Genomic DNA, 21208 nt, shown 5'->3' with positions numbered 1-21208 from the left:
CCATTGGTACTGCTTTACTATTAATAGTCCTAAATATGCAATGCTGGTATCTTTTGGTCTTCTATCACTCCCATATCCTTCTCTCAGTCTTTGACACGAAAAGAACAACAGGAAAATGAATACATCTCTTTTACTGATACTTAAGATACACCTAGATTTCCTCACGAAACAGTGAAAAGCTTTAAAAACAAGATATGAAATCCTTACTCTGAATCCTCATTCAAATGATGGACTTATAGATTCACATTTCAGTGGCTGAATGCAAGGGTTCAACATAGGAAAATTAACTATATTAATAGGATGAAGGAAAATCACATGATCAACTCATCCACCAATGCAGAAAAAGCATTTGACAAAATCCAAATCTCTTATGGTATAAATACTCAACAAATTAGGATGAGGAGGGAACTTTCTCAACCTGATAAAGAGCATTTATAGAAAACCCACAGCTAATATCATACTCCATTGGTGGCAGCCTGAAAAGCTGCTCCCTCTTGCTACTCTTAGTCAACATCGTATGGGAAGTTTTAGCCAGAGCAATCAGACAAGAAAAACAAATAAAAGACAACCAAATTGGAAAGGAAGAAGTAAAACTATCTCTGTTCGTAGATTATAGGAGTTTTATGTATAGGATAAGATCCACAAAAATACTATTTGAGTTATAGTAAGTTCAGCAAAAGTTCCATGATACAAGATCAAAACACAAAATCAGGAGCACATGGCTGGCTCAATCAGTGGAGCATGCAACTCATGATCTCAGGGTTGTGAGTCTGAGTCCCATGTTAGGTGTAGAAATTATATTAAAAGAAAAATCCTTAAAAAAAAAGAAATAAATAAAAATAAAAAATAAAAAAACCCTACAAAATCAGTATTTTTTATTGTATTTCTATAAACTAGCAGTTAACAACCCCTAAAACAGGTCCATTTATAATAGCATCAGAAAGAATAAAATACTTAGGAATAAAACCAAAAAGATAGTAAAAATCACAAAACATTGCTGAAAGAAATGAAAGATCTAAATAAATGGAAATACTTTTGTGTTCATGGATTCAAAGAATTAATTAAGCTGGAAATACTTCCCGAAACAATCTATAGATCCAATCCAATTCTGATTCAACACAATCACTATCAAAATTTCAATGGCATTTTTTTTTCTACAGAAATGGAAAAGCTGATCCTAAACTTCCAATGGAATTTCTAGGGACCCCAAAGAACCAAAACAATCTTATTAAAAAAGAACAAAGTTGGAGAACTCACATGTCTTGATTGCAAAATTTACTATAAAGCTACAGTAATTGAGATGGTGTGATAGTGACATAAGGCTAGACATACAGATGTGGAACAGACTTGAGATAAGCCCATCTCTCTATGGTCAATGGATTTTTGACAAGGGTGCTAATAAGGCCATTCAATGGAAAATAATAGTTTCTTCAACAATTGTACAGGGACAAATGGTAACTACATGCAAAAGAATGAAGCTGGACACATGGCTCATAGCACATACAAAAATTAAGTCAAAATGGATCAGAGACCTAAAATAAAAGCTAAAACTATAAAACTCTTAGAAGAAAACATAAGGGTATATCCTCATGACCCTGGATTTGACAACAAATTTCTTAGGACACCAAATGCACAAGCAACAAAAAACTAGATAAAGTGTACTTCACCAAAATTAAAAAGTTCAGTCCATCAAAGGACACTAATCAAAGATGTGAAAAGATAACCTACAGAATTGGAAAAATATTTACAAATCATATATCTGGTAAGGGTCTAGTTTCTAGAATATATAAGGAACTCATTAACTTAACAGTAAAAAGACAACAATCCATTTTAAAAAGGGCAAAAGACCTCTAAAGATATTTCTCCAAAGATATACAAATGAACAAAAAAAAGAGGTTCAACATCATTAGTCCTTTGGGAAATGCAAATCAAAACCATGTGCTTCACATGGCAAAAACTGAAAACAAACAAACAAACAAACAAACAAAAAAACAACAAATGAGTAATGAGGATGTGGAGAAACTGGAATTCTCCTCCACTGTGGATGCGGATATGTAAAATGTTGCAGCTTCTGGGGACAACAGTCAGGCAGTTCCTCAGTAAGTGAGACACAGAATTACCATTTGACCCAGCAACTGTACTGCCAAGAATATACACAAAAACACTGAAAACAGGGCAGCCCAGGTGGCTCAGTGGTTTAGCACCGCCTTTGGCCCAGGGCATGATCCTGGAGACCCGGGATCGAGTCCCACATCGGGCTCCCTGCATGGAGCCTGCTTTTCCCTGTGCACCCCCCCCCCCTTCTGTGTCTCTCATGAATAAATAAAATTAAAAAAAAAAAAAAAACACTGAAAACAGGGATTCAAACAAATACTTGTTCATAGCAAGTGTTCATAGCAGCACTCCTAACAGCCAGAAAGCAGAAACAACCCAAATCTCTGTCCATAGATAGATAATGCAACAGGTCCACATGACAGACTATTATTTGGCATTAAAAGATTCATGAATGAAGGACTGATACATGCTAAAACGGGATGAGCTATGAAAACATGGCAAGTTGAGGAAGCCAGACACAAAAGGTCACATGTTATATGATCCCATTTATCAGAAATATCCAGACTAGGTAAATCCACAGACAGAAAGCAGTTTGGTGGTTGCTAGGGGCCACAGGCAGGGAGAAATGAGGACTGTTTAGTGGGCAGGGGTCTTCTTGGGAGGTAACTAGAGAGTTGATGGTTGTATACTATGGTGCCGATGCTAAATGTTAGAACTGTACTCTCTAAAATGGCTAATTTTATCTTATGTGAATTTCACCTCAATGAAAAAGAAATCTCAATAGTCATGGTTTCTAAAAACAGTATATTGTGGATGGAACTAGAGGATACTATGCTGAGGTGAAATAAGTCAATCAGAGAAAGACAATTATATGACCTCACTCGTATATGAAATTTAAAAAACAAAAAACAAAACAGAGGATCATAGCAAAAGGAGAAAAAAAATAAAAGACGATGAAATCAGAGAGGGAGATAAAACATGAGATTCTTCATAGGAAGAGGGTTGCTGAAGGGGTGGTGGTGGAGGGATGACGTAACTGGGTGATGGGCATTAAGGAGGGCACGTGATGCAATGAGCATCTTTTTTTTTTTTTTTTTAGCACTGGGTGTTATATCAGATTGATGAATCACGGACCGCTACCTCTGAAACCAATAATACATTATATGTTAATTAATTGAATTTAAATAAAATTAAAATAAATAAACAAAACCAGTATATTGCCTTCACTGTTAAAAAAACTGAGTTTTGGGGCACCTGGGTGATTTAGCTGGTTAAGCATCCAACTCTTGGTTTCAGCTCGGATTATATCTAAGGGTCCTTGGTCCTGTCAGGCTCCCTGCTTCTCCCTCTTCCTCTGCCCCTCCCCACCACTTGTGCTTTCTTTTGTTCTCAAATAAAATAAATAATCTTTAAACAAACCAAAAAAACTGTATACTTAAGGTAAATGTATTTGACTATTCTTTATTTTTATTTACTTATTTATTTTTAAAAGATTTTATTTATTTATTCATGAGAGGCATAGAGAGAGAGAGAGGCAGAGACACAGGCAGAGGGAGAAGCAGGCTCCATGCAGGGAGCCTGACGTGGGACTCGATCCCGGGTCTGGTCTCCAGGATCACATCCTGGGCTGAAGGTGGCACTAAACTGTGGAGCCACGGGGGCTCCCCCTGATTATTCTTTAAAGACCAGGGCTGGCAGCACGTGGATGGCTCAGTCAGTTAAGTGTATACCTTTGGCTCAAGTCCTGATCCCAGGGTCCTGGAATAAAGTCCCACATTGGGCTCCCTGCTCCACAGAGGGCCTGCTTCTCCCTCTGCCTCTCATGAATAAATAAATAAAATCTTAAAAAAAAAAATAAAGACAAGGGTTTCCATGTACTGTTAATCTACTTCCCTGGTATGGTCAGAACATACTTATGGTACCTATTGTGCAAAGCAATGAAGATGTTAGATGCTATAAAGGTTCATAAACAAAAAGCATTACTGCCCCACAGTCCAAGTACTAAAATACTGAGTAAACACAGTTGCTTACCAGTTCTGGAAGAGGACAGATAGTTCCGGTATTCATATACAGCCCTTCTGCTACAATGAAACGTCGTGTGACCCGAGCCTTGCGAGGATTCTTTAGAAGAAAAGAAAAAGACATATGAAATTTCAGTAGCTCCAAATGCAGACGCTATTAGATGCTCCCAAGCACTCCACCTGACAAGATCTATCCATCTGAGTAAGTAACAGACAGTCTGGGTAAGTTTCAAGTTCAAGGTTTCATACCCCTGTTATTTTGAGACAAAGAACAGTGCTTTTCTTCTCTTGTGTTTTTCAGTTCTCACAACCAACTAGGTGACCACACACATGCATGCACACACAAGTATAGGCGCTCTGAGTATACTGAAACACAAACAAACCCCTCCATACCCAGAATAACTGAGAAGGGGCCCGAGGGAAATTTCTGGGGAGATAGGCATGTTTTAGGTCACAAAAAGGCCATGAACTGGGGTTATTAATCGATCAAAATGTATGGCTAGGATTTGTTCACTTCAATGTCTTAAAAAGTTTATCTAAAACAGAAAGAACTAAAATGATGATGGCCACCATCACAGAGATGAGGTGGGGAGTTTGGAAGAGGCTCAGACGATACAAGAATGGCAGGACGTTGATAACAAAGCTGGGAGAAGGATACAGGGGCTTCTTGTACTACTGTGCTTCCTTTGAATGCAGTGGAGATTTTCCAGGATAAAAAGTTAAACAGGCAAACCGTGCTCATCTTCATCTACCATATAGCAGATGGTTTTACCTTACTACTGGGTAAAAGTAAAACTCAAATATGACCCTTCCAGGCATGTCTGAGGTGGTGGCAGAGGGGCTATTTCAAACATCCCACTGATGGCAAGTCACTGATAGTAAAGCACTCACACTGGTGAATATGTAGATGCTTCCGGTGTGTGGGGCTGAAAAAATATTGAGATCCACAGCCAGAGTTCACACCATCTTCCTACTCAAAGGTTTCTTGCCTCTAAAGCTTCTAATTGGGGACATTTTAGAATCCACAGCAGTAACACTCAGAAGCCTGTCTGCTGCTGAAGTATGCACAAGTACAGCGGCCATCCTCACTCTGTTCTGAACTTACACTCAAATGCCATAGGTTTGCCAGGGGTCATGGGTGAGAATATGAGGAGAGCTGAGCCTCTCCCTACCTTTCCAAAATCAAGTATTTTTATTATGACTTAAAAAATATTCAATATAGAATTCTTGGGAAATGGGAAAGCGCACAAAATTTTTAACAAAGTAGTTACACCACGCATTGATAACGTTGGTCTTTCTCATGAAGATGTATCTTTATAAATGACTTGGTTCAAATCAGGACTGTGCTGCAATAGTGTTAGGATCTGAGTTTTAAAAAATTATTTTAATTCATATTACTGAAAACATAATTTCAATGGAGATGTACTATTCGACCTATGGATATACTATATAGTAACTATTCCTCCAATGCTAGATGTAGGCCGTTTCCTTCCTTTTGCTTTTTTACATCACGTTGTGAGTATCTTTTATAGTTTTTAACACCACTTCTGATTCTTTTTTCAAGACAGCACCCCAGATACAGGTCCAAGGGTACAGACATTTAAGAATTCTGGAATAGGGCAGCCTGAGTGGCTCAGCGGTTTATGTCGCCTTCAGTTCTGGGCCTGATCCTGGAGACCTGGGATCGAGTCCCACATCGGGCTCCCTGCATGGAGCCTGCTTCTCCCTCTCCCTGTGTCTCTGCCTCTCTCTCTCTCTCTCTCATGATTAAATAAATAAAATCTTTAAAAAAAAAAAAAAAAGAATTCTGGAATATCTTTGCCCATTTACCCTCTAGAAAGGCTGTGCCAACTGGCACTCTCCCCAAAGTTATGGGAGGGCCTCTGTTCCTGTACACAGACCAGTGCTGGCACGGGTTATTATTATGAAAAATGTTCCCTAATCAGACAGGTGAAACCTCCTTGCCTAATTTTGTTAATTCTTAGGGAGACACAAGTATTTTTCACTTGTTCACATTTATTTGTATTTCTCCCAAGAACTGTTTCTACCTGTCCCTTTCTAAAAGAAAAATTAATATGGAATAAGAGAATCCTGTATGAAAGAGAATGAAAAAAACATCTGTGAACTATTTAAAAAACTGACACAAAATGCTTGTTCCGAACCTGGATGAAATCACAGTATTTTAATTCACTTTCAAATAAAAGATGAACATCTAAAGTAGAAAATATTTAAAAACTGGGCATTAGTACTAATGTGAAAATGAAATTGAAAAAAAATTCTTTCCAAAAACCAAAATGTAATGTTATTTAGAAATCCTACCCCTGCCAGGAAAATGTGGTATAAATTATTTAGTAAAAAAGATAAAAACTGTAAAATGGAAATAGATTTCAAGAGAATTTTGTCATTCATAAAAAAAAAAAAAAAAAAAGCTCTACAGATGATAAATCTCATAAAACAAATATGCATGGGTACACACACACACACACACACACACACACAACCTATTTTCCAAATCAATACAAACTCCCTTGGGAAAATATACTCCACAGAAGACTGGTTCATTGGTCACATTTTCAAGTCCAAGTTCTCCAATCTGGTAGCATTCTATTACTGAATCAGAATATGGGACATCTTTTTACAATTTGTCAAAAGAAATTAATCAGTGGAACGGTCAGTTCTAAGACTTTCCTGACAGATTTTTCTAAATTACATAACTATGAAACATTCGCCTACAGCATATCTATCATCAAATAGTGAGAGTCTATGCATATTCATCAGGACAAAGTGTGTATTCATCAAGAGCTCCTCTTAGGCCATCACCTAAGTAAAGACAACAGAATCTTAAAGGAATAATGCATGTATCTTATCTGGAAGAATGAAAATTAACGAAATTAAGGAACATGATGTGTATTTTTTATCCATTACTCTGGTAATGAATGAGCTGCCCTGGAAAAGTCCTCTGGAAAGTAGTGTTTGTGATGAAGGATGTGGTGCCCAGGCTGTGTACAGACCCACACAACAGTTCGTGCTGCAGAGCCACAGATCAGAATTGCCTTCTCCAACCGTGTCATCAGGGAAGTGAGTGACAACTCTACCAGTGATGCTCTGGGCACCTCCCCACCGCTGCACTCTGATGGGAACACCAAGGAGCTGGTTCCACCCCCACTGCCTGCCCCTCAGAGGTCTACACCTGTGCATGTGCTTGGGAAGGGGAGGTGCCCACAGGTTGCGCCGTGGACGGAAATCAGGCTGGGGTCACTGTTTCCTGCAGGCAATAGCTGCTCAGAGCTCCCAGGGGAAGGTGTCTGGAGGGAGACAGTCACTTTGTTCATAAACTCATGTATTAGGATCTGCTGTCACTGTTTCTTCCAGTTAATTGATACATGATTTATTCTGTTATAAATAAACTTGTTTTGAATTCACAAGGTACATCTCATCACCACACTAATGCATTCTGGTATTACTTCTGTAGAGTGCAGAGTACACTCCCAATCCCCCAACACACACACTGTTTTTCTCTCTCTTTTAGAAAGCTGCCTACATTACCTCTTCTCAAAGCTGCCATATGTAATTATGGCAACGATGAGGCAATTACAATCAGGCTTGGCTCTCCAACACGGAGTGCGTTTAATAAGCAGGAATGCCCTCACTTCATATCCAAATGTGATCCGCAGGCAAGTTTTCATGACAAATTACCATTTCATATATAATTTAGCTGGTTAGCAAGTACAAAAGAACTGTATAATTTTCTTCAAAAGAATCATACCTTTTGATCTTCCATCTCTTGTTCTTTTAGTAGGCGCTCCAGGTCAGCCATATCATTATGCTTAAATAACTTAATGTCACTACGTGATGCCTGTAATCCTTTCTGAATGGCAAAGCAGGCAGCTCTATCTCTGCAAGGAAGAGAGACACACCAAATTGGGGTTTTAAACGGCCTTGTCAACATTATCAGAAAAGGAATGCATGTTTTTGTAAGTTGACCAACATCCACTTGTTAACCTGAGCATGGCAAATCAATAAAACACGTTTGACCACTTACACACCATTGTTTGCATTTGACTCTGCAAGTGCTTTTCACATAGCTACCATGTTGATTCTACTCGACGAAGCACACCCCTGCTGAATTTAACCCTTTCAGAATTCCGCAAGTATCTGACTATGGATAGCATGTCTGTTCACCCACAGCAATTTTCTCTTTCTGAGAAACACATAAAACACTGGTGATCTCACCCTCGGCAGGGTCACAGATTTGACCAGCACAAACTTGACATGCCTTTGCCAAGAGAAGTAATACTGATTTGACCCTGGGTCTTGGAGATGAAACTTCAGTAAGATCTTCTAAATGGGGTTAATCAGGGAGGGAATTTTTTTTTTTTGAAATTAAGTTGTATTATTTAAAAAATATATTACATATAAAACAAACATAAAAAGACTCTGAAAGTGGTAAGGTGAGATAGGCCAAGGACCTGAGAAATGATGTCTCATGGACTTCCCTTACTTGGAGCTGACAAAGTTGGCCAAATGGAAGTGCCAAGGAGCACAGGCAAAAAAGTTCTCACAGAAGCCTGCTCTCTGTGGCCAAAGGGACAGAAAGGGGGAGGCCCAGCAAGCAGAAAGCACTCGACTGCTGCCAAGCCACAGAAAAACCTGGGCCTACCCCTCCTACACACACCAGCAGAGGCTGAAGGGTACCTAGATTCTGAACCTCACAAAGCTAAGAGGCACCCCAACAATTGCCATGGTTGTATCAGAGAAGGGATCCGGGACTTTTATCCCTGCGAGATGGTACCAAGTGGCCCTCATGGTGGTAGTGAAGAGCACATGGAGAGCCCCAACTTCCACTCCCCTGCACAGAGGGGTACCCTCCTCTTTCTAGCTTGGGCTGTATCAGAGGAGGCTCAGGGCAGAGTAGGACTTTCATTAACACCAGTGGAAGTGAGAACACCCCCACCCTGGGGTCAGTGGAGGCAGAATGGGGACCCTGAACTTGTAACTCTATCTGGTGGTAATGAGGCAGTAGTGCCCCCCTGCCCCTAATGGAACAGTGATAGGGAAAGCCAATTAACGTAAGGTTTCAATAAAGCATAAATTGAATACATAATAAAATGTCCTGATTTCAAATATCACTTGATGTAACAAGAACCTGAGATAACAAACAGGATGAAAGAAAATGATCAACAAATACCAATATTGAGTTGACAGATGTCAGGGTTACCTGATAATGACTTTGGAGCTGTCATGACAAAAAGGTTCCAGTGTGCACTTAGGACCATGCTTGCAACAAGTGAAAAAACAGGAAGTCTCAGCAAAGAAACAGGAGACCAAGAATCACATGGGAAAACTAGAAATGAAAAACACAATGACCAAAAGAAAAAGAAAAAGTATAGTGGCTGAGAGCTGGTAGGCAAGACAGAGGAAAATCCGAGAATGGACAGACATAACAACAGAAACTAGTCAACGTGAGTAAACCAGAGAGAAATAAGCGCCAAAGAACAGAACCTCGGGGACCTGTGGAACTACCACAAAACATGCCACACTGGCCTCAGTGGGGTCCTGGGGACAGACAGAGGAGAGGGTAAGGCTGAACAGGGAGTCAAAAAAATCAGGGCTGACAATGCCTCAGATGTGGAAAGAAGCTGAAACCTATAAAGAAGCTGAACGAAATTCATATAGGTAGACTCAAACAAATAAATGCCAAGATTACAGTAAAGCTTCTGGAAACGAATGACACAGAGAAAATCTTGAAAATAGCTCCCCTAAAATGACACATAATTTGAGCCACCAATTCCTCATCAGAAATCATGGAGATCAGAAAAACATGTCACTCTGTTCCAAATACTTGGAAGAGGAGAACTCTGAACCAAGAATTCTATATAACAAGCAAAAAGATCCTTTAGGAGTAGAAGGGAATCCAAGGTACCCCCTAAAGGAAAACTAAAATGTCCCCAGCAGACATCCTCTAAAGAAATGGCTGAAGGAAGCTCTCTATAGAAAAAAATAAGAAAACAAAAGAATCTTAGATTGTCAGGAAGGAAGAAAGAACACAGTAAGTAAAAAGTATGAACAAATACACTAGGTTTTTCTTACCTTCCTGAGTTTTCTAAATTACTTTGGATGACTTAAGTAAAAATTATAGCACTATCTGATGTGGCTTTCAATGTATGTGAAGTGAAGGAAAAACTTAAAAGGATTATAAACGAGGAGAGCAGAGGAATGTGAAGGAAGGTAAAGGTTTCTCTACCTGAGCTAATAAAATGACAAAACCAACAGAAAAACAAAAAAGAGATAACAAATAAGAAACAAAAAATATAATGTCCTCATATATCCAATAATTACCTCAAATGTAAATGGCCAAAATACACAATTTAGAGACAAAGATTGGCAGAATGAATTAAAACATGGCCCAAAAATATCCTGCCTATAAGAAAATATACAAGAAGATATATAATAACGTAGTAGTGGATGTATATATAATATATACAATAAGTAAAACATGCCAACATTCATCAAGAGAAAGCAGAAGTCCCTATGTTAATATCTGATAAAGTAGACTTTGAAATGAAGAAAATTACCAGAGACAGAGAAAATCACATAGTGATAACCAGGATCAATTAACCAAGAAAATCTGCACCAAACAACAGAGCTACAAAAGATGAGAAACAAAAACTGAAATAAGTGAAAGGAAAAATCGATAAATCACAACTATAGTAACTGCAGAACTACTAGACAGAAAATCAGCAAGGACAGATTTGACCTCAATACCACCATCAACTAAGAAGATCTAATTGTTGGGATGCCTGGGTGGCTCAGCGGTTGAGCATCTGCCTTCGGCTCAGGGTGTGATCCCAGGGTCCTGGGATCGAGTCCCGCATTGGGCTCCCTGCGAGGAGCCTGCTTCTCCCTCTGCCTGTGTCTCTGCCTGTCTCTGTGTCTCTCATGAATAAATAAAATCTTATAAAACAAAAAAAAGACAAAAGAAGATGTAAGTGTCATTTATAAAACAGTCACTGAACAATGGCTGAATATTCTTTTAAGTGACTAGGGAACACATTCTGAAAAAGACCACATCATGGGCCATGACACAAACTGCAACAAATTTAGAATCTCCAAGCACCTGGAACTAAACACACTTCTAAATAATTTGTGGGTCAAAGAGAGTTTAAAGGAAAATAAAATACACTGAAATAAATGAAAATGAAAATAAACACATCAAGGTGTGTGGGACAAGGCTACAGGAGCACTTCCGTAGTACACAGCATTAACACATTAGAAAAAAGTCTCAAATCAACAATCAAAACTTCCAACTAAAGAACCTAGAAAAAAAGAAGCCAAAAAAAAAAAAAAAAAAAAGAGAGAGAGAAAATGGTGGGAAATAATGCCAGAAAGCAAACAGACCTGAAAACAAAAATATAGTGGAGAACAATCAGTGAAACAAAGAGCGGATTCTTTGAAAAGATAAATGAAATTGACCACCAGTAGCAAAACTGACTATAAAGAGCAGACAGATTACCAGATAGGAATGAAATGTGTGATCATTTTCAGGCTCTGCAGACATTAGAAGAATAAGGAAATAGTATAATTAACACTAAATATAGAAGTTTGACAACTGAGAAAAAATGAACCAATTACTTGAAAAACACCAAACATCTTATCAATAGGACATTCATCATTTGACCAGCCTTTAAGAACTAAGGTGATTGAGTTCATAATTAAAATACTTCCAAAAAATAAAGCCCAGCTGGCTTTACTGGAGAAATCTACAAATATTTAATGAATTAACGGTAATTTTATACAATTTCTCTAGCAAATACAAGAGGGAATCCCAATAGATGTTATGGAATAGTCTCCTGATGCCAAGACCAAAGTCCAAAAAAAGTAAACATCCACCACTAGCCATCAGGGAAATATAAATTAAGATCACAGTAAGATATCTCTACACTCCTATCAAAATGGCTAAAATTAAAAAAATGACAACATCAAATGTTTCTGAGGATGTGGAGAAAACGCATCACTTATATATTATTTATGTGAATGTAAAATGGTACAGCTGCTCTGGAAAACAGTTTGGCAATTTCTCAAAAAATTATGCAATACCATATGACCCAGCAACTGAACTCCTTGGCTTACATCCTGCAGAAATGAAACTTATTTTTAGAGAAAACTTGTACATAAGTATTCACAGCAGCTTTGTTATATAGCCCCAGACAGGAAACAGCTCAGATGTCCTTAATAGGTGAATGATTCAACCAACTGTGGTGCCTATGTGCCATGAAATATGATTTAACAATGAAAAGGAATGGGTTCTTGATCCATTCGACATGGATGGATCTCCAGACAACTAAAGCTGAGTGAAAAAAGTGAATCCCCAAATGTTACTTACTGTATGACCGTACTTGTATTAACAATTTTGAAATGACAACATTACAAAAAGGGAAAACAGGTTAGTGGCTGCCAGGGGATAAGCAGTAGGGAGGGAAGGGGGACCCTACATGTGTGGTAACATGAAGGATCTTTGTGGTGACGGAAGTGTTCTGTATCCTGACTTTATCCATGCCAATATCTCAGCCATGAAGTAACCACTGGGGGAGACTGGGTAAAGGGCGCACAGAATCTCTGTATTATTTGTCATAAATGTGTATGAATCTACAATTACCTCAATATAAAATATCCCATTAAAAGAGGGTACATGAAGTAACGTGCACACAGACTTAGCAGTGACAGGGACAAACTTAGCACATGACGATCCACTGTGCTGAGATGCCTGCTGGCACAGCTTTACTACTATTTACAAAGAGGAAAAAATTAAGCCCCGGACATATTGCCTAGGCCTAATAAATTTATCAAATAATTTATCATTACTTCTAGTGTTCCTAGTTCTGAATGAATTCTGGGCAGAATATTTAAAATTAAGTGTAAGAGAATAATTAAGCTGCCTAACTGAGTGGCAACTGAAGTTCTTAGGTATGGCATCTACTTGTGGGGGTGAGCATGGCCTGGGCCTCCCAGCATTTAAAATGGAGAAGACAAGACCTTATTCGTGGTCTGACAAAGGAAGTACACATGTTCAGCTATAACTATACGTTTTAGAGGCTTAAAATTAAAAAAAGATCTGCAAGTGAGGTGCTTGCATTAAATGACACTGAAAGCACTGGTTGTCTGCAATTGTTAACTAGAAAAAACCTAGAGATACAGTTTAAATCAGCAGCTTTAGTTGTGAGGAGTCTTATTTGATTTTTTAACTAACATGTAAAACATTAAGAGAATCCTGCTTTCATGGTCACATGAAATGTTCACTTTGGCCCTGGCCATCTGTCAGTGTTTCCAGGCTGCTGCAGGGCTGGGGAGAAGGAGGGGCTGCATGCACCCCAAAGCCCAGGCAGAACCGGCTTGCTGCACCAGCAGGAGCCCACCAGTGAGACACAGGAGGATGGTTTAGGGGCCACAGGAAGCTGGACCATTGGCCACTCAGACTCTGCTTCTAAGTGCCAATCTCATTTATTCACTGAGCTGGTGCTTACTGAGCACAGCTGAACAGCAAATGCTATCCTAGGCAATAAACTAGTGTAGACTAATGAAAGCACAACAAAAGAAGAGCACGGTGAGTCTGAGGCAAGATGACCAGAGAACACGGAGGTTGTGTGGGTATGTGTGCAGGTGCAGGTACACATGTGCCTATGGGAGTCCTGAGGAGCAGAGGGACTTTGATGGGCAGTATGAGCACCCATTTGATCATAGATTCACAAGAACAGCAAACTCCTCTGGCTGTAAGATTTTCTCCACATGCAGCTGAGGTCTTGGCTTGGTCTGAGAGGTTGGGGAGGGCTTCCCTACAGAGGTGATATATGTGCAGGGTGAGCAGGATGAGCAGGCGTCCAGTAGGCATAGGGACTGTTGTGTGCACAGGCCCTAGAGCGAGAGGAAACTAGCACCCAGGGCCGATGAGGCTAAAGAATGAGCACATGAAGAAAGGGTTACAACATGAGCCTGAAAAAGTAGTCCAGAGTGAAGATGGTAACAAGGACTGGAAACTTTATTTCAGGAACAACAGAAGTTCTTAAGCATGACATAATCAGATAGCATTTTTAAAAAAGATTATTCTGGCTAAGATATTAAAAAGGAAAAGAGGAAACAAAAGTAAATTTGAGACCTCAAATTAAGTCACTTAATAGTCCACTCAAAAGAGGACAGAGGCTTGGGCTGGAGGGGAGGTGCCTGCGGTGGATGTAGCCAGTTGCTCTGCTCCACCCTACTGCTCTCCGCTCTCCATAAAAGTGGCATTGCCAGTGTCCGTGTGCTCGAGTGTGCAGATTTGCTCGTAGCTTCTGTGATCTTACCAAGAGACAAGGACTCGGGGTGGGGCGGTGAGCAGTGGAGGACTTTGCCAGGTAATCTGGGTGACCCTGTGGGAGGGGACCATGGACTCTCAAGGACACGACACTATCACAGAACCAGAGGGAAGAGAGGGCACTGGCCTCACCCAGGGTAAGTCTGGCTTTCCCAATAGCAACAAATGAAACTAATCAGTAAAGAAAAAAAAAATGCTTTAGGCATCTTTCTAGTGACAGTCTTATCAATGCTGCACAATTACTTCACTGCAGTTACTTTGTATTTCTTTAAACAACAGAAAGTCAGCACTACTGAGGGCAGATAAGATCTAAGGAAGGAATTCTCTGGGAAGAGCACCATTCTTTCTAAAGAAACTCTGATTAGAAAGATGGGTAAAGGGATCCCTGGGTGGCGCAGCGGTTTGGCGCCTGCCTTTGGCCCAGGGCGCGATCCTGGAGACCCGGGATCGAATCCCACGTCGGGCTCCCGGTGCATGGAGCCTGCTTCTCCTTCTGCCTATGTCTCTGCCTCTCTCTCTCTCTCGATGTGTGTGACTATCATAAATAAATAAAAATTAAAAAAAAAAAAAAAGAAAGATGGGTAAAGTTACTCACACAAACACAATGTCCCCTCTCTTAGAGTAAGCGGGAATAGCACTGGCTATGGTGGCAAATCCATAGGAGTATATAATGGCTTCTTCTGTCTTCATAAATTTTGCCAGGCGGTCTTCCAAATCCAAGTGAACATCTATAATAAGATGGTTATATTACATGGTTAAAACACCTTCCAATTCTTTTTCTTTAAGTAAAGAATAAAGAAAATAATGCAACCGGTTTAGTTTAGTAATACTGTCACCTCATGGCCAAAATGATACTGTTTTTGAGTTAAAAATTATACATTTGTTTAGGCAATTCTGGGCCAAAACTATTTCTAAAACCTGAGAACAGAATTAGCTACTCATCTGTCCTTACAATGCATTAGTGGGGTGGCTCCAATTCTGGGTTTTGCTTCTATGTCATTCTAGCATGGGATTCAAGGCTGTGACTTTACCTGCTTTAACTTCCCTCACCCAATCACACTGAGGCTCTACCAACATGTGACACATTTTTAAAAAGCCTTTTTGCATTTTAGCAGAAGGCACCATACCAGACATTAAGAAAACTGGTGTCCAGCTTTTAAAAGGAAAAGAGTAAAATAACCCCATATACTCTGCATCAAGACAGTGCTCCCTTTTTATAGCTGCACCAGCATACACCTGTGCACCTGCTATCACTGAGGAGCACTGACTTTTCGGTCTCAATTTTTTCTTAAGTATAATGGGGACTTCAAATGTACAGCACAAAGAGAAATGCAGTATTTTACAGACCCGCTCGAAAAGAATGTTGATGTAATAGCCGGGAAGGACTGTGCTTGTGAAACTGGTACCCCTCTCTCTTCTTGTGATGGTTCTCTACTGCCACTCCCCTTCCCAGGCTCAGCCACGAGGCTGCATGCCCTGGCATAGAGGGCCCAGCAAGGTCTAAATCAACAGTGAACTGACCAGCTTTGAATCTGAAAACTTCAAAGTAGTCCTAAAATGAGGCAATACCCAGCAGAGAAGAGGATTTTTAAAAGTTCCTTTAGCTCTTTTAACTACAGCAGGACCCAATCCTGGACAACAAACCAGAGTCCTGCCACATGCCCTGGCAAGCGTAAGGTAAGCATACACATAAAGTGTGCTTTATTTTATTTTCTGGGTATTGCTGCTAAATTTTTGGATTCCTCATTGTATGTCCCTTGTCATCAATTGGGGTTTAGTTTATGACACCCATGCATCCTGCCATCTTGGGTCCGGTAGCTAGTTCCCCCACCCACACCCTCAGCTTATAATCATGTGCTCTCAGTCTTCAGTCAGCAATCATGGCCCATGTGCTGTACTTCTGAGTGTAGAAAGGATCAACGTGCTTCTGGCCAGGAGGCTGAAGGACAGACTAGGCCTGATAGCTTCCCCTGGGTGTGGAGTTCTACACAGTGGCCACCTTCCTCTCTCTGTGGTGTCACTGTCAGGTGGCACACACACTGTGTTTCTCCTCACCCTGTGCTTATCAGACTACCTGTCTTTATGTGACAGTCACTGCACGTTTGATTATTAAATGAACTGAGATTACTGGACTTCCCTCATCTACTTTTTAGGATAGATTTTATTATTACTTGGTTGGAATAGGATAAACAACTCATTTTCACAATTCCTCTAAGACAAGTAGACATAAAAGACCAAAGACACTTCTTCCTATTTATAAATATATGTCAACTGAGTCTGTTACAAAAAGCAAACGAAGTGTTGTTTGATGTCCATTATCGAAAGGTCACAGTCATTGTACAGAATGCCATCAACATTACATAAGCATGGGATTTTATAGTAACAAAGTTAAGATGACTATATCCCATCTGATCCAAATGGTATCAAAGGGGTGCTTGGGTCTTCAAGCATCAGACCTATGACATCACTGCCACAGAGGACATGACCCTGACTGCCTACCCTCTACATCATGCTGCCAGTGAAAGGTTTCAGAGAAAATTGGATGAGAATGAGGAAGTGGCCACATGTCAGAGAACTGGGCATGTCCCACACTAAGCACAGAGCGCTTCCCTCTTCTTTAGGGTGCTCTGGGCAGCCCACTACAGGCAAGTCTTCGTCACCCCTACTTCTGATCAGAGAATCCCTGTAGCAGGTCCTCAGTAGCAGGTCCTCGTAGGAGGCCTCCTATGAATGACAATGTGGCCTCTAAATCAGGACTATCTATCTCAAATCTCCATAATTTAGCTAGCAGATGGACAACTGGGAGTCCCAGAACTGCTCTTATCCAGTATCTCCATTTCAAAAAGAAAAAGCATGCTATGGACACAAACTATTTTTGCTAACCGCAAAGAACGACTTTAAATCATTCTGTGGACTCTACTTTAAATGACTCATTTTTTTTTTTTTCACTGATTAGCAATGAGAAAGTAAAACCATCTTGGCTCAATTTCAGGGCTTTAGGGTTAGTTACCCAGTTGATGAAAATTGCATGTTAGAAACATTCTCGTTGTTGTACATACACATAACTGTGTTTATATCACTGCCATAAAGTGGTTAAGAAGAATCTACAATAAGTCAACGTCTTACTGATTCTTGCCTTTCCCAAAAGTTTAAAGAAGACTGGCTTTGTTCTCCTCATACCTGAAGACGCTGGGTTTTAGCTGATGGCAGCCTTGCAAAGCAGGTTTTGTGACAAGCAGATACGGAGAGCTGCACAACTTCTTCTGATGTGTGATAGCTACTCTGTGCAATGAAAAACACTCTCAACCCAAAGCAGCAAAGAGGAAAAGTGCCAGGCCATGTTCTCCTACTTCTGATGTCTGTCTTCTGTGCAGATGATCCATTCCACTGACTGGTGCCATAGGTCTGCATGATGTGTAGGTAAAGCACTATGTCCTCTGATTCACTGCTAGGAACAAACATGGTAGGGGAGAGGCCACAGAGGGAGTTGCCCAGAAAGCTTGTGTCCCTCCCAGCACTTGCTGCCCTTTCTTGCACCTCCTCCCTAACTAGAACCTAAGAGAAGGGATTCAGGGCCGGTACAGGATGTCTGGCACCCAGGCGGGGCCTGGTCATGGCTGTCATCACAGGGGGTTCCAGATCTGGCGTCCCTCCTCACTGGGTGTGGACTCAGGGCAGGCCTGAAACTGCTCCATGAGGTCCTTCCTCTGTCAAACAGGTAACAGTTGGACCTGCCTCAAAAGACTGCTTCCAGAACCACGGGTCAATGCCTATGAAACACTCAGAGTAATGCCTGGCATGGAAAAACCAATATACCATTTAAGTGTACAATAGAATTATTTGTAGAATAAAAGGTTTTCTTTTAAAAGGAAAAAAAAAAAAGCAGTTATGCTATCTTCTAATTAAGTTGTCCAAAGCTTAGATATTTAAGAACTTCATATCACAATCACTTGTTCATTTCAGCTTCCCACTAGATCTCCTCTTATTCTGATAAGAGGTATCCCGGCCTTGGTCGTCCTCCAAAGGAAAGACTTATAAAATAGTCAACTTTAGAACAGTTTAAAAACAACCAACTACAATTTTTTCTTAAGGCTTCTATACTTTTACGTTACATACTGCTTTTTTTAATTCCTCAAGACTCGGACAACTTTTCTTAAAAGTCCAAATAATATCACTTCTGCACTCATCAGAACATAAATACAGGGCTGAATGTTTTCCAAAATCTTTTTACGTGCAGTATCTTATGTGAATCTTGCCAAAATGTTCTAAGATGTGCAAACAAGGATTGTTCCCCTCCTACACTGTAAAAACAATCCCATGACTGGTTAGTACAAAGAAGTGGCAGATCTAGGAACTTTATGACCAAATGTTCTCCCTAATAAAACATGCAATCATGATTCCGTTGACTGCTCTAAAACAAAGATAGAATATATTTTGAAAAATAAACCTAACAATTTGTTTACTAATGGCTGTTGAACACAGATAAACGCCACTACCCCTCACCATGAAATCCTGCCATTCGTTGTATTCTGATTTAGTTTAAGACCTAAGTAAGCATTGTATATGCAAAGTGGATCCGGAGAAACTGTTGACAACCTCAAGCAAAAAAGATCTGAATGTATTCAAAGAAAACACAAGTAGGATAAGAGAAAGTACCAGAGTGCACAAGACTGTTAGCTCTAGAGGAATCTGACAAATCCATTGGCTCTGTTCTCAAACACATATTCAAATAATAAAATGAGAAGGTGGAAAAGCTCCTGATCATACGGCCCTTGTAAGATTATCAGAACTTGTGGAGTTCTACTTGCCAAAGGCAGGAGAACATGTAACCTAAAAAACTAAATGAATTTTAACTCAACCGTTCTTCGATTTTTTTTTCTGTATTAGTCTTTTAATGTCATATATGAAAAAAAAAAAGAAAAAAAAAAGAAAAAAAAAGAAAAAAAAAAATGTCATATATGTTACCATGAAATTAAAAAGAGAACATTTTAATAAGGAAACTTACAAGTGATTTACATTCACTTATGGAAAGTTGAGAAAAGAACTAAACAAGGAAGTATTTTCAGCTTTGAAAATAGATGCCTGAAGTGTTACTTCCAGGATAAAAAAAAAAAAGATGATATTAAAAATAACATTTTAGGAGGCACCTGGGTGGCTTAGTCAGTTAAGCGTCCAACTCTTGGTTTCAGCTCAGGTCAATACCTCAGGGTCATGAGACTGAGCCCGGCATTGGGCTCTGCACTCAGTGAGGAGTCTGCTTAAGACTCACTCTCCAGATCCAATTTAAATTTCAAACAAACTTACTCTGACAGCAAGGTATAGAACACATGCAGTTTTGTAAGAATAGAGGAAAAATGTATGCATGGAAGTGGTTTGCATTTGCTGACAAAGTTTCTGGAAGAATTGACAAGGAACTGCTGATAGTAGCTGTCTTTTTGGGGGAGTGGAGTAATGGTAGGGGAGGGGAAGACTTTCACTCTCTATAAACCTTCTGAAGTTTATCTCATGGGCTGAATTATTCAACCAACAATATTAACCTAAAACCATTAACTAAAGACTGGGAAAACTGGTTTTGAGGAGTCAAAACCTTTCTTTTTCATGACTTGATTTAGCAATAAATCTGCTATCTGTTTTCTCAAATTAACTCCCAAGCAGCAGCCAAGGCCACAAATGCAAATAAAATCCACTTGAAAGAAAAGCCTTTAAGAAAGTAATTTTTTTAAACCTAGCAAGCAAATCATAGAAAGTCTTGTTGATCAGATTACAACAAACAACCCATAAAAAATGCCTTTTCTAGTTTTCTAATATTATGTATCTAGGAAATAATCCCTTACTAATATAACCAAGCAAACAACCCATGCTTGCACCAGACTGGGGTGAAGAGGGGGACTGACTGGCGCTCTATAAGGTGTTGATCTTGCCATTAAGACTGATGTCAGGATACCTGGTTTCTAGTTATAAGTTTGAAATTAAATGAGCTGTGTGATGTGAGGAAGTCACATAACCTCTCTGAAGTTTCTATGCTGCTTCTGAATGGCTACATTGCTGGAATGCAAGGTATTTCAGATCCTTCTCAGCTTAAAATGCTTGGACACCTATTCTGTTGTCTGTTTCCAACACAAATAATTTAACTGCTAAGCTAGCTAAGGAATAACGAAAGTACTCCCTTAAATAAAAATATCCCAACTGTTTCAACGAAACACACAAAGGTCTAGAAATGGAAAAGGGAACAGAAGACAGAAGAAACTTCCCCACACACTGATGTGTGTAAGCCAAAATGTTATTTCCAATAACATATTCATTTGAACAATTATTCTACATTTTCTCTGAGGACTCTGAGTTAGGGTAGGGACTTTGTAGTATTTGAAACCACACTCATCCTAATATATAGTTGGAAATCAATGACCCTTCCTCTTCATTCCAGAAAGAAAACAGCTACATAATCAATCCTTTGTCCTGCCCCCCCCCCCCCCCCCCAACTGTTCTCATCTTCCTTCCCATAGGAGGCGGCTGCTCGGCTGGAGTCAGCTCCCAGCCCTTTCACAGACAGGCTTGACCCAGGTTCTGGGCTCACCGCCTAGCTGGACCGTGGGCAGAATAATGTGCAACCCCCCGCCGCCTGCCTCAAGGGGTACTGTGGCCACAAGCTCCTACTCCCCCCATACTTGTCACTTGGCTGCGGTCTCCGACACGGAGTCTCTGGTACAAGGACAGTGCCCTCAGCACTAGAGGAAGGTGATGGGGAAGAACCAGGTTCCTGCATGACTCTGAAGCATGGAGCCAC

At 40.0% G+C, this 21208-nt stretch overlaps 1 protein-coding gene across 4 annotated transcripts in view; it reads right to left on the bottom strand.

Annotated features, from left to right (window-relative positions):
• SPTLC1 (serine palmitoyltransferase long chain base subunit 1) overlaps positions 1-21208 on the bottom strand; it is a 65087-nt gene that overhangs the window by 28821 nt on the left and 15058 nt on the right. For 3 of the 4 annotated variants that reach the window (XM_072840978.1, XM_072840968.1, XM_072840985.1), the window contains 3 exons: positions 15020-15152; positions 7843-7972; positions 4087-4176 (listed from right to left, as the gene is read on the bottom strand). In XM_072840978.1, the coding sequence (XP_072697079.1) occupies positions 4087-4176; positions 7843-7972; positions 15020-15152 (353 nt within the window). Of the gene's footprint in view, positions 1-4086; positions 4177-7842; positions 7973-15019; positions 15153-17604; positions 17808-21208 lie in introns of those variants that run through there. The other variant, XM_072840989.1, reaches the window with a different exon arrangement.

The sequence above is a fragment of the Canis lupus genome, chromosome 1 (assembly GCF_048164855.1).
Source record: "Canis lupus baileyi chromosome 1, mCanLup2.hap1, whole genome shotgun sequence".
Taxonomy (NCBI): Eukaryota; Metazoa; Chordata; class Mammalia; order Carnivora; family Canidae; genus Canis; species Canis lupus.
This window is presented reverse-complemented; position numbering and strand designations above follow the sequence as displayed.